The following is a 14794-nucleotide window of genomic DNA, read 5'->3' as shown; positions in this document are numbered from 1 at the left end:
TGTTGATTTATTGATGAGTGCCGTTATCACTCGAGTGAGACAGTATCTCATTGTGGTTTTTATTTGCATTTCTCTAATGGTTAGTGATGTTGAGCATTTTTTCGTTTGTCTATTGGCCATCTAAAGAGTTCATCTATATGTCCTCTTTAGAGAAATGTCTCTTATTGTCCTCTGCCCATTTTTTAATAAGATTGTTTGTTTTTTTGGTATTGAGTTGTATGAGTTCTTTAAAAATAAATTTTGGATATTAACCCCTTATCAGATGTATCATTGACAAATATCTTTTCCCACTTGGTAGGATGCTTTTTTGTTTTATTCGTGGTCTCCTTTGTTGTGAAAAATCTTTTTAGTTTGATGTAGTCCTACATGTTTACTTTTTCTTTTGCTTTCCTTGCCTGAGGAGATATGTCAGTAAAAATATTACTATGGGTAATGTCTGTGAATTTACTTCGTATATTTTCTTCTAGGAGTTTTATGGTTTTGGGTCTTACATTTAAGTCTTTAATCCATTTTGAATTTATTCTTGTATATGGCATAAGAAGGTGATCCAGTTTCATTTTTTTGCATGTATTTGTCCAGTTTTCCCAGCTCCATTTACTAATAGACTGTCTTTACCCCAGTCTAAATTCTTGCTGCTATTGTCATAGATTAAATGATCATGTAGGCATAGATTTCTTTCTGGGTTCTGTGTTCTGTGTCATTGATCGATGTGTCTATTTTTCTACTAGTACCGTGCTGTTTTGATTACTATAGGCTTGTATTAAGATTTGATGTCAGATAGCATGATACCTCCCACTTTGTTTTTATTTCTCAAGATTGCCATGGCTATTTGGGGTCTTTTATGGTTCCATATAAATTTTAGGATTATTTGTTCTAGTTTTGTGAAAAATGTCAGTGGTAATTTGATAGGGATTGTGTTGAATTTATGTATTGCTTTAGGTACTATGGACATTTTAACTGTATTAAGTCTTCCTATCCATAAGCATGGTATATGTTTCCATTTATTTGTGTCTTCTTTAATTTCCCTCTTCATTGTCTTACAATTTTCTGAGTACAAGTCTTTTACTTTCTTGCTTAAATTTATTCCTAAGTATTTTATTGTGTTTGAGGTAATTGTAAATGGGGTTATTTTATTAATTTCTCCTTCTGTCTGGTAGTTTGTTATTGGTGTATACAAATGCAACTGATTTCTGAATATTAATTTTGTATTCTGTTACTTTACTAAATTCATTTAGCAGTTCTAATAGTTTTTTGGAGGAATCTTTGGGGTTCTCTGTATATAGTATCATGTCATCTGCATATAATGACAATTTTACTTCCTCCTTTCCAATTTGGAGGACTTTTATTTCTTTTACTTGCCTGATTGCTGTGACTAGAACTTCCAATACTATGTTGAATAAAAGTGGTGAAAGTGGGCATCTTGTATTGTTCCTGATCTTAAGGGGAGAGCTTTTAGCTTTTTCCCCATTGGGTATGATGTTAGCTGTGGATTTATCGTATATGGCCTTTATTATGTTGAGATGTGATCCCTCTATTCCCACTTTGCTAAGAGTTTTTATCCTAATTGGATGTTGGATTTTACCAAATGCTTTTTCTGAATCTCTTGATATGACCATATGATTTTTATTTTTCATTCTGTTTAATGTTGTGTAGCATGTTAATTGATTTCCTGGTACCAACCTTGCACACCAGGAATGAATCCCACTTGATCATGCTGTATGATCTTTTTAATGTATTGCTGAATTCTGTTTGCTAATATTTTGTTGAGGATTTTTGCATCTATGTTCATTAGGGGTATTGGCCTATAGTTTTATTTTTATTTTTTTGTGATAGCTTTGGTTTTGGGATCACAGTAATGGTAGCCTTGTAAAATGAGCTTGGGAGCTTTTCCTCCTTCTGGATTTTTTATAATAGTTTGAGGAGAATAGGTGTTAATTTTATTTTTAATGTTTGGTACAATTCACTTGTGAAGCCATCCAGGGCTTTTGTTTGTTGGGAGCTTGTTGATTACTGATTTGATTTCATTAGTAATAATTGATCTGTTTAGATTTTCTGTTTCTTCTTGATTCAGTCTTGGAAGATTTTATGTTTCTAGAAATTTATCCATTTCTTCCAGATTGTCTAATTTGTTGGTGTATAGTTGCTTGTAATATTTTCTTAAAATTTTTCGTATTTCTGTCGTGTCTGTTGGTACTCCTCCTCTTTCATTTCTGATTTAATTAATTTGGGTCCTCTCTCTCTTTTTCTTGATGAGTCTGGCTAAAGATTTGTCGATTTTGTTTATCTTTTCAAAAATTCAATTTTTGGTTTCATTGATCTTTTGTATTGTTTTTTGGGTCTCTATTTCATTTATTTGCACGCTAATTTTTATTATTTCCTTCCTTGTACTCCCTTTGGGCTTATTTTGCTGTTCGTTTTCCAGTTCCCTTAGGTGTAAAGATAGACTGTTGATTTGAGATTTTTCTTGTTTGTTTAGATAGGCCTGCATTGCTATGAATTTCCCTCTTAATATTGCTTTAACTGCATCCCACAGATTTTGGGTCTTTGTGTTTTCATTTTCACTTGTCTTGAGGTGTGTTTTGGTTTCTTCCTTGATCTCATTGTTGACCCACTTGCTATTTAGTAACATGTTATTCAGCCTACATGTAGTTGTGTGTTTTTCAGTTTTCTTGTAATTGATTTCAGTTTCATAGCACTGTGTTCAGAGAAGATGCTTGATATGATTTGAATCTTCTTAAATTTATTGAGACTTTTTTTGTGGCTTGGCATATGGTCTATCTTGGAAAATGTTCCATGTGCACTTGAGAAGACTATATTCTGCTTTGGTGTGAAATGCTCTAAAAATATCAATTAAATCCAACTGGTCTAATGTGCCATTTAAGGCCACTGTTTCTGTGTTTATTTTCTGTCTGGAGGATCTGTCCATTGGTGTCAGTGGGGAGTAGATAATTTTTTTAAAATCAAATACTCTTTTACCCTGTGATTTCTGTTATAAAGCTGGACATAAGTACTCCTGGGAAAAGTATTTCTTTAGACATAGAAAATCAAACTTTAAAAAGAAGCAAATATTTAAAATTTAGTATAGCAAAGTATTAATAGAAAATCATTTAAAATATTATAGAATCTTGCTCACAAAATAAATCACAAAATAAAAATATAGTGTTACAAATTAAAATGTTCAGTGACAGAATAACTGACAATATGGACATCTGGCTCATTGAGTATTTTCTTCATAGGGTGACCCTTGAGCTTTAGCAAATTGACCAAGTTTTTTACTAAAATACATTTTTTATTTTTGCACTTCCTGGTTTTGGCTGCACTATTCTAGTTGACTCCATCCAGAATTATCTCTAAGATTTTTTATATTAGCCATAGACTACAGGCCAGATAGCACTTAGCCTCATCCTAAAGCCCATGTAGGTGGGTACATGGAAAAGAAACAAGTAAAGCTAACATTGAAATACTAATGCTGACATTTAAAATGGGTATTGGACAAAAAAAAATAGTAATTATGTGATGTGATGGAGGTGTTAGCTAATGCTAATCATTTTGCAATTATAAGTGTATCAAATCATCACATTATATATTTTCAACTTACACAGTGTTATATGTCCGTATAGCTCAGTAAAGCTGGCAAAAGGAGTAAAATGGGTATAGGAATGGGGGAAAATCTAGGCCAAGAAAAGTTTATCTGTGTCTTTTTCAGACTTGAGAGAGAGCATGGAATATGACATAAACAAGCCTAATAACTTGATTTGCTAAAATTCAGGGAAAAATGTCTACTCATGAAATAATCTCATAGAATGCTTGTAATTTTTAATGAGTGTATATTAATTTAGTACATTTATTGCAGTCTTTAAATATAAATATATAGTAGTCTGTCCCCTATTGATTTCATAACTCGCTTGTTGTCTTTTTTTCTTTCATAAGTAGTATTTTTCATGTAGCTGAAATTCAGATAGTAAGCTGAAGTTGAAGAAAAAAAAAAGAGAACCAGAAATGTGAGATACAGGAAGTTTACAAGAGAATGGTGAAGAGAATATAATGATGCTTGCATTTCTACAAGTACTTAAGGTTATATTCTAATCATTAGACTCTGAACTTGGGAGAGGGGCTTGTCTGTTTTCTCTGATATCTTTGGTACTATCCTTGTATCAGCGTTGTATCTTTGGAATCAGCCTGTGCTTAACAAAGTGCCTTGTGCTTACTGGGCACTCAGTGCTTCATGGATGAAATGAGTTAATGAAACTTACTTTTCTCAGAGATTGTCTCACTTGCCATGTTCCCTTGAAATTAAGACCTAGCCGGACAATCGGCTCTAATGCGTCTTTTGGAGCAAAAATTAATACAAGACCCGGTCTTATTTTACTATAATGTAAGACTGGGTCTAATATAATATAAGACCGGGTCTTGTATTAATTTTTGCTCCAAAAGACACATTAGAGCCGATTGTCCGGCTAGGTCTTAATTTCGGGGAAACACGGTAATACAACAGGTCTCTTAGGGATATGATTATCCCCATTTTATAAATGGAGAAACCAAGACTCACATGGGTTAAACGATTCCCTAATAATGACAGTTCCATTAACAATGGTATTCCACCATTATGACGTATTAGTCATATAAATCAGGAATATGTTTTCATTTCATTAGTCATTACTTTATAATAAATAACATTGAGGCAATAGTTAGTGAACAATTACTGCTCACTAAAATTACGTTTGAGGTCCATAATTTCACTAGACTGAGAACTATTCTCTGGAGGGAGATAGAATTATCTACATTTGATAGTTTGGGTCTTAGAAGTCAAGTTATCTTCCTAAGTGCACTTAGCCATTGGATGGGTGATTTGAGTCCAGGCCTGTCTGACTCTTGAACCTATTCTTACCTACTACACTAAATTATTTCCTTACACCGCAGAATTCTTGATGGCAGAGCCAGGATTTGCACCCAGGTCTTTGTTCCTAGTTCTTATTCCCCTATGTATGTAGTATGTATTTGTGTGTGTGTGTGTGTGTGTGTGTGACGTGTTCTGTGTTTGGCTATGTTCAGGACATATAACAATGAAGAAAAAATTTTATTCTGTTACAATAAACTTTGGTACATTTTATATTGATATATGATTAAAGTGATATAGCATCTGAGAGTAGAGAATGACCAGCTCTACCTGGAGTTGTCAAAGAAGGCTTAACACAGAAGTGTAATTTGATCTGGTGTTGTGAAGGATGAGGAATATTGTAGAGAGAGGAAGAAGAAAGGATGAATAACTATGTAATTTATCGTCCAAACTGAACTTTTTTTTTTGAATGAAAGGGAGCTTACAATAGTCACCGCCTACCCCTGGTTTTGTTTTCTATGGTTTCAGTTGTCTAAAGTCAATTGCGGCCTGAAAATACTAAAAGAAAAATTCCAGAAATAAACAATTCATAAGTTTATTTGTTTCTCCTCTTAAAAAATGTTTTTTTTTTTCAATTACAGCTGACATACAATATTAGTTTCAGGTGTACAATGTAGTGATTAGATATTTTTATAACTTACGAAGTGATCACCCTGATAAATCTAGTACCCATCTAACACCATACATAGTTATTACAATATTATTGACTACATTCCCTATGCTGTACTTTATAGCTCTGTGACTATTTTTATAACTGGCAATTTGTACTTTTTAATCCTTTTATCTTTTTCACTCATTCTCCAAACCCTCTCCCATCTGGTAACCATCCGTTTGTTCTCTGTATCAATGAGCTTGTTTTTTTTTTGTTTGTTTACTTTGTTTTTTAGATTCCACATATAAGTGAAATCATGCGGTATTTGTCCTTCTCTGTCTGACTTATTTCACTTAGCACAATACTCAGTTGTTGCAAAGAACAACTCTCTATGTTGTTCCTTTTTGTGGTTGAGTAATATTTCATTGTGTGTATGTATCACATCTTTATCCATTTGTCTATTGATGGATGCTTAGGTTGCTTCCGTATCTTGGCTGTTGTAAATAGGAAGTTGCATACTATTTTGAGTAGCGTGATGAAATCTCATGCTGTCCTGTTCCTTCCCGCCTGAGATGTGAATCAGCCCTTTGTCAGAGTATCTACATTGTGTACATCCCCGCCTGTTAGTCACTTAATAGCTGTCTTGGTTATCAGATCGACTGTCCTGGTATCTCAGTGCTTATGTTCAAGTAGCCCTTATATTATTTAATAATGGCCCCAAAGTGCAAGAGTGGTGATGCTCGCACTTCGAATATGACTAAGAGGCGTCATCAAGTGCTTCCTTTAAGTGAAAAGGTGAAAATTCTCAACCTAATGAGGCATTTTAGCATCTCACATCATCCTCACCATAAGAAGAAGGGTACCATAAGATATTTTGAGAGAGAGAGAGAGACCATATTCACATAACTTGTATTACAGTATATTATTATAATTGTTTTATTTTATTGTTAGTTATTGTTAATTTCTTATGTGCCTACTTTATAAATTAAACTTTATGATAGGTACGTATATATAGGAAAAAACAGTATACATAGGGTTTAGTACCATCCGTGGTTTCAGGCATCCACTGGGGGTCTTGGATAAGGGGGGGGTACTGTATAATAATTGCAGGAGGACAGTAGGGCTTAAACAAAGACTGTCCAAGGTAAATCAAGCCAGTGGTCTTTTTACAGACATGCCATTCTAGGCAGAGGGAACTACACTTGCAAATTACTGTTTAAAAACAACATAATGACATTTTAATTGGTGTAGAATAAAAAATAAAATTAAAAACCCCACAAAAACCTACTCCACATCTGCTTTGTAGGACTAGGAGGGCAATAGATAACCATTGCTGAGGAAGCAGCCTATATTAGGGAGAAGATAGTTCTAGAATGATCTAGTACAGTCAGTTTAAGAATGTGTATGATCTAAAAATGTCTTCAATTTTTAGTGGAAAAATGGCTAAGGTGGGTGCAGATTTGGAGACTGTAGAAGTTAAGGTATTAGAGTTGGGGATAAAAAAAGAGCAAAACATTTAATTCGTTCAGATTAAGTTCACTGGGAAGTTTGCCTCAAAGAAGGGAGACTAAAGGTATCTGGCTGTGTGAATTAACAGAACTTAGGTTAATACACCTATTTATTTATTTTTCTTTTTAGCTTTTTCCAAAGCCTCTGGAAATAAAAGACTGTTAATTTGATACTGAGCTCAAGACAGATATAGTGATAATGTGGTTAGAGGTATTGGTGATTGTTTGATTAACAGGTTTTCTAAACAGAGTACAAATCACCTGAGATGGCAGAGTTTATTGGAAGGTTAAGAAAAAGATGGGAAAAATAAAAGACCAAGAAGTATTTCCTATACTTAATTAGAATGTATTTCTACTTGGCTAAGTATTCTACTTGGTTAGTATTTCCACAAGAAATATTATATAGAAGTATTGATATTTATTAAGAAAAACTCGTGTATATGCATGTATACGTATAAACATACAAATTTTATATATATATATATGTATATATATGATATCAGTCAGAAAAGAACCTGACCTATAATGCATTTCTTGTTATTATAGTGATTTTAATGCAAATTCTATGTACTCCTATTTAACTTAGGAAAAACTGCAACTTTATATTAATAAAATAAATTGTGAAATAGTGGGCAGAGCTAAAACCTGGGGCATAAATAATAAAGAAGTCTGTCTTTCAAGTAATAAAATCACACATGATGAGTATAACTTTTATAAAATCAGGGGTGGATGATGCTAAATTGGGAGGAGTGTAGGTGCAGATTGAAGAATAACAATTCAAGAGGTTAAAAATGTGGGTGGAAAATGGAATGCAGTTCGGTACAAAAAAACAAAACAAAGCAAAGACTGATCTGCCTGAGAATAATTTTGTTCCAAACTTCTTCAGTTATTCAGATTGTTCAAAATTATTCAGTGTGTAGAAGAACCCTACTGATAAGGCATTGAGAAATAGAGAAAATGATGTGCTTTGTAGGTGAGGGAAGGAAGAGGGGGAGGTAGATTGCTTAGGCCAGCGCTAAGTGTTCTGCTTATTTGAATGGCAGGAAAACTCTTCTTGTACCCTCATATTTATAAATGGCCTCCATCGTGGTCTCTTCTGTGCCTTTCAAAAACTGTCAGTCAGCCTTAAAACGCCACTCACAATTTGAATTATGCCAGACTCTCAAATTCAGAGTCTCTCCTTCAAATAGGATAATGAGTGACTCATTAAGAAATGAGACTCTGAGAATGTCCTTCATCAGACAGCCTGGCTGTCCGTGGTCCTTGGCAGAATTGTAGTAGATCAGCAAGTCACCCTTGGTTGTGAGGCTATATGAGAAATCATTGAAAATTATCTGGCCATGTAGTATGTGTGGGTTTATTTCTGGGTTCTCAATTCTATTTCATTGGTCTGTGTGTCTGTTTTTCTGCCAATGCCATGTAGAGAAAAGAAAGCCTCTTCAATAAATGGTGCTAGGAAAATTGGAAGGCCACGTGCAAAAGAATGAAACTACTAGACTGCTATCTGTCATCATATGCCAAAATTAACTTAAAATGGATCAAACACCTAAATGTAAGACCTGAAACAATAAACTGCATAGAAGAAAGCTAAAAACAAAAATAAATGAATGGGACTATATCAAACTACAGAGCTTCTGCACAGCAAAAGAAACCATCAACAAAATAAAGAAGCAACCAACTGAACGGGAGAAGATATTGCAAACAACATCTCTGATAAGGACCTAATATCCAAAATAAGAACTCATACAACTCAACAACAGAAAAACATATAATCCAGTTAAAAAATGTGCAGAGGACATGAACAGACACATCTCCCAAGAAAACATACAAACAGCCAACAGATACATGAAAAGATACTCAACTTCACTAGCTACCGTGTTTCTCTGAAAAATAAGACCTAGCCAGATCATCAGCTCTAATGCGTCTTTTGGAGCAAAAATCAATATAAGACCCGGTCTTATTTTAATATAAGACCGGGTCTTATATAATATAAGACCAGTATAATATAATATAATAATATAATATAATATAATATAATATAATATAATATAATATAATATAATATAATTAATATAATATATAATACATAATATATAATATGATATATAATATATGTAATGTGATATATAATATAATATGTAATATAATGTATAATATAAGACCGGGTCTTATATAATATAATTAATGTATAATTATATAATAATATAATATCAGGTCTTATATTAATTTTTGCTCCAAAAGAGGCATTAGAGCTGATGGTCTGGCTAGGTCTTATTTTTGGGGAAACATGGTATCGTGTAGATACAGTTAATATTTTGAAAATCCTCAAGTAATTTAATTTTGATTCCTAAAATTTTAATTCTAAGTTCTAAGAAATCCTAAAGTTATCTCATATAAGTGAAAGAGATGATTTAGCAAAGTGGTCTAATTTTTGGTCCAACATAAGGTAAGGTTATAAACTAATGAGATGTACGAGTCTGTCCTTGGGTGTCATGAACCATCTCCGAAGGCAGAATGTTTTAAGCTGCTGCAGATGATAAAAAGGACTATCAGATGGCTTCTAATCTCAAAGTTACAAACTGGAGAGAAAAACTTACACTGAAATAGTATTGTGTCAAAACACCAATCACATCTCTAGGCATAAAACCAACTCATGTGTTCATCAGTTGTCTTCAACGAACTCATGTTTCTTGTTCTTAACAGAGTAAGATAAGAGTTGGCTTATTAGGCCTACCACAGAGAAAATTATAGAATTATCTGAGAGGTACATAAGAGACCAGTTAGGTCCATCTTATTTACATTAACTCTTTCTGTTGCAGGGGATTGATTGCTTAAGCAAAGGGTAGAGGTACTGGTTCATTTGATATAATTGGCTCATGTTATCTTGGAGCAGCAGCTCAAACTTTGGTTTCTAAATACATTTGCCATATAAATAGAAATAGACTTGCTTAGAGAAATGGCTGATTCCAGAACTAGAGCAGAGGAAGTGTTGGCCTGGGACAACTTGATTTAAGAAAATGGAGTCATGTCAAAAGGACTCAGAAACCAGTTCAAAGGGACCCCGGTGGTCAAATTTGGGACAATATGAACATCAAAAGGAATAATGATGGCAACTAATTATTGCATAAGCAAAAACAAAAACAAAAAAATTGCAGTGGGGAGAAAGGGCAGGGGAAGCATTTCTTTAGGTAAGAATACCAGCTAATAAGTATGGAAGGAATGATAGAATTAGCTAAACATCACTATTTGCATTCCCAAATGGAATAATCGAAGCAAGAATTATCAGTGGATGCTAAGTCCATTGTGAAACATTGTTGGGAACTAGGACAGCCACATGGTACCAAATTATTACCCCAAGTTTTTTACTGATATAAAGGGTATGTACCCGTAAAATAGAGAGATGTGACAGTAACCATCTTAAGCAAGTGATCAAGCTTAGCGTCAGTAATAATAGGATAACCTAGCATTTTGTGTCTTGGGATGTGATGAAATACGAAGTTCACAGTATGAAGTATTTTTGCCAAAACTGTTTACCTTGTATTAATATGTATACTTAGCTTTTTGGTTCACAGGAAATGCCAGTGATGGAGGAACAGATTTAATGACACCAGGAGGAAATAATGAGACAAATGCAAAATGTGGAACATTTCTATATGATAACCAGTCTGGAGTCTTCAAAAAGTCAATGTCATAAAAAAAAAAAAAAAAAAAGGCAGCAGGATTTTTAGATTAAAAGGTGCTGCAAAGCTAAAGCAACCAGCTGCAATGCATAAAACTTAATTGGATCCTAGATTGGGGGCAAGTAGTGTAAAAAGACATTGGGTGGGCAATTGAAATTTGAATATGGAATGGATATTAGATAATGTGGAATTAATTTTCTTAGATCTGATAATGGTATTGTGGGTATGTAGGAAAATATCTTTATTCCTAGGAGATGCATGTTGAGTTATTTAGAAGTGAAGTGCCATGATGTCTGCAAAGCATATTTTATGAATAAATGACGAGCTGGCACACAGAAGCACTTAGGGCAGCGTGCTATAGTTGTTGAGTAGATGGAGCGTTCATTGCATTCTTTTAACTTTTCTTTTGGTTTGAATTTTAAAAAAATACAATAAACTGGAATAAAAAATTCAACACGATGACAATAAAGCAGAAGACTTGGGGTGGGTGGGCAGACTGGCGGGCTCAGCTCTGTCCAGGGCACCCACAGATGCCTATTTCCCCTGACCCTGAACTTGGTTCCTGTCCTTGGAAAGAGCCAGACACCCATGAGCATCGCATGAAGCATGATCTGAGTGTTATCAGCCAACTGTTGGATAACTGTGACAATCTCCAGCTAAGATTCAGAGAGAAGCGTGGGGCAGAACCTTTTCTTATTCATTTCTAGCATTTCCAGTGTCTGGAGTGTTGTAGGCATTCAAACACTGTTGACTGAAACAAATACGTAAATAAAAGGGGTGACCAAATTTGATGATTGCCTGGAAAAACGAGAGCATACTAGCGACCTTTTTCAAATCCAGTAAATATTTGTAGAATGGAATAGAATTGAACTGGTTAAGGGGTGAGTAAGGTTAAGACTGGTTCCAGAAAGAAGGGGAAGAGCTGTTTTAAAAATATCTCTTGTATGCATGCAATAATGACTACATTCCAGATCTATATATATATATTTTACTTTCAGTAATACTTGCTTTTCTGAATTAAAGATCAAAGCACTTGAGTGGAAGTTTACTGTAGTTTTTCCTCCACCAGGGGAAAATTTGAGTCTGGTGAGAAATTTTTAGAGGGTGGCATGTGCAATTTTGCTTTTGTTCCTTGGTGAGCTATGAGTTGAGCACTTAATTATGTAAAACATATTGCAAGAGAGCAGTTGCACAATCCCCAAGAGAGTAATTGTTGTCTATCTTGGCAGAATGCAAGGCTTTTAATCTGTAAATAAGCAATTCTGTGTGGAAGAGCTACATGCAGAGTGATTCTATGTCATAAAGGTCCTTTATGAATTTTTTAAAGTGAAAACAGTAACTGCACACGCCCATTGGCTGCTGCCTTTGTGCTACAAAGGGGTTGTGATGCTTCCCCTGTGGTTTTAACCTCTCCTGAAATATTTAAACATCTGCGAAAGATTCCTGTAAAGGGTAAAACTGCATCTGTGTTAAGCCCATGAAAAATCTAAATGTTTCAAATGTAGAGGAAGTAAAATGCGCCTTCTGTGAATTAAAAAACAAATCGAGATGAAAAACAAAACAAAACATCGACTTAGTGCTTAAAAAAAAAAAAAAAAGAAAACAAAGATGCAATAATTAGCTAATAGGTAGGTCTCTCACGTAACGGAGAGGAATAATTTTATTTTTATGTGTGCTATTGCAGCTCATCTCTCCAAACAGAATTAATTCGATTTCAGGATATGTGTGTACTTTGCTTGGGTGGAACTGAGTCTTTTACATAATGAAAGTAAATTCTGCTGGTGTTAAGGGTTTTCCATAGCACCTGCCTTCCTGTTTGGCCCTCCTGCTAATGTTGGTGAGCTGAGCAGTAAGGTCAAGTTCTCCACTTGACCACCAGGCCCTCCTCCTTTTACCAACTCAAAGACTTCACCTCAAGAGAGAGGTGACTGTCCCTCTCTTTTGCACAACTAACTTTCCCCTCTCTACCAACTTACTCCTAGCAGAGTAGAAACACGCTCTTACAGCCTCCATTGCTTTTAAAAAGCCCTTCCTTGACCTGCCTTTCTTTCTGACTACCTTCTCAATCCTCTGTTTCCCTGTAGCAAAACTCCTCAGGAGTCTATATTCTGTCATCATGCCCTCTCTTTCCATTGTCTCTTGAACCTGCTCCACGTAGCGTTTCACCCCAGTTGCCCACACGGAACCTGCTTTTGTCTGGTTGTTCTCATGACCTTCAGAGCCCATGGACCGCATTTGGTTAAGATCTCATTTGACCACGAGCAGCGGCTGACAAAGTTCATCACTCCTTCCTCCTAGAAACACTTTCTTTACTTGGCTTCAGGGAAAACCCAGTCTCCTTCTTGTTCTTCCTCACTGGTCACTGCTTGGCCTCTTTGTGGGCACATCCTCTTTTCCTGATTCCCCTAAGATTGCCTGGCCCCAGGTCCTCTCCTCAGTCTTCTCCCAAAGTCATCTTAGACAACATTATAGTTCGAAGCGTTCTGTCTACTCTGAAGACTGCCGAATTTATGTCTAGAGTATACACCTGTACCCTGGACTCCAGACTTGTATATCCAGTTGCCTGTGCCTCACACCACATTGGATGACTAATAGGCCTCTCACATTTAACCTAGACAAAGTGTGACACCTGGTCTTTCCACAGTTGTCTTTCACCTGGATTATTGCAATAGCCTCCTTTCTGTTTGCCTGTTTCCATCCTTTCTCCAATCCTTTAGTCTACATTGAAAACAACATCCTAAAGCTCCCTTTTAAAGCATCTTATCATCTCCCTCCTCTGCCCCAAGGCCTGCAGTGACTTCCTGTCTCTGTCAGAGTGAAAACCTGCCCAACAAAGCCCATCATCCTCTGATCCCATTCCCTTTCTGGCTCACCTCCTACCTTTCTCCTTGTCACTCCCTCTGCTCTAGCCACATTGGCTCCTTCCGCAGACACTCTGCCTCAGCGCTCTGGTGTGGGGTCCTACTGTGTTTCTCCGAAAATAAGACCTAACCGGAAAATAAGCCCTAGCATGATTTTTCAGGATGACATCCTCTGACCATGGGCCCTAATGCATCTTTTGGAGCAAAAATTAATATAAGACCCGGTCTTATTTTCGGGGAAATATGGTACTTTAGGCTGGAGTCCTCTGTCCTGTAATTCTGCCCTGGCTTGTGCCATCACCACCTTCAAATCCCTGTTTCTTCATCCTCTTCTCACTGACACCTTCAGTAGCCATCACATTTAAACTTCCCTCCCCCACCAGCTCTCCTGAACCCTCCTCCTGGCTTTTTCTCTATTGTGCTTATTACTATATGAAAATGAAAACATTTCCTTTTTTTGTTCTTGTTGCTAGGTTGGTGCTTCTCTGTCTTCTCTCATTAGAATATGAGTTTTATGAGGATAGAAATTTTGCCTGCCTTATTCACCGCTGTGTCCCCTCTGCGGGAGAGAGACTGGGTACTCGATAAATAATGCTGAAGGAATTACTGAAAAAGCCGAGGAGTTCTTCCTTGCCACTTTTATAGCATTCTGGGTGGGACAGAGGATGGATGGTATTCAGAATGATTCACTATGTACTAATGGTTGTTTCCCTTTCCTCAGTTTCTCTGTTTGAAGAACATAAGGACATTCCTCACCGCCTGTTGCGAGACGTTTGGAATGAGAAAGAGCGAACTCTTTGAGGCGTTTGATCTGTTTGATGTTCGTGACTTTGGAAAGGTAATTACATTTTATTTTTTATATATTTATTGGAGAACATTTAATCAAATACTTATTGTTTCTTGTTGAAGTAGGAATGTGACATAAGTGGTCTACGTATCTGAATTATGTAGTTGAATTTCACATGGATGGCTTAGCCAAAAAATAAGTAGCAGTACCAACTGTCTCAATGAGATTGAAATAAAGGGAATCTTTCATCCAGAGGTTAACTTTTCCTGCTGGTTACCTAGTAGGGTAGAATTACAATATTTCATCTTTTAGATAGTTCATTGGGCCCTCATGTCTGAGGACCAGTGTTCTTTCCCTCCAGTCTTCTCTATATCCGAAAGACTCTGAGGACCAGTATTATTTCCCTCATGTCTGAGGACCAGTATTATTTCCCTCCAGTTTTCTCTATATCCGAAAGACTCTGAATTTT

General features: G+C 35.7%; 1 protein-coding gene across 2 annotated transcripts in view; it reads left to right on the top strand.

Moving 5' to 3' along the window:
• Positions 1 to 14794, top strand: part of VAV3 (vav guanine nucleotide exchange factor 3) — a 329840-nt gene that overhangs the window by 66577 nt on the left and 248469 nt on the right. For both annotated transcript variants that reach the window (XM_019746514.2, XM_019746513.2), the window contains exon 2: positions 14260 to 14376. In XM_019746514.2, the coding sequence (XP_019602073.2) occupies positions 14260 to 14376 (117 nt within the window). The remainder of the gene's footprint in view (positions 1 to 14259; positions 14377 to 14794) is intronic.

Source organism: Rhinolophus sinicus, linkage group LG14 (genome assembly GCF_036562045.2).
Source record: "Rhinolophus sinicus isolate RSC01 linkage group LG14, ASM3656204v1, whole genome shotgun sequence".
Taxonomy (NCBI): domain Eukaryota; kingdom Metazoa; phylum Chordata; class Mammalia; order Chiroptera; family Rhinolophidae; genus Rhinolophus; species Rhinolophus sinicus.
Note: the sequence above shows the minus strand (reverse complement) of the source record. Positions and strands in the feature narration are given on the sequence as shown.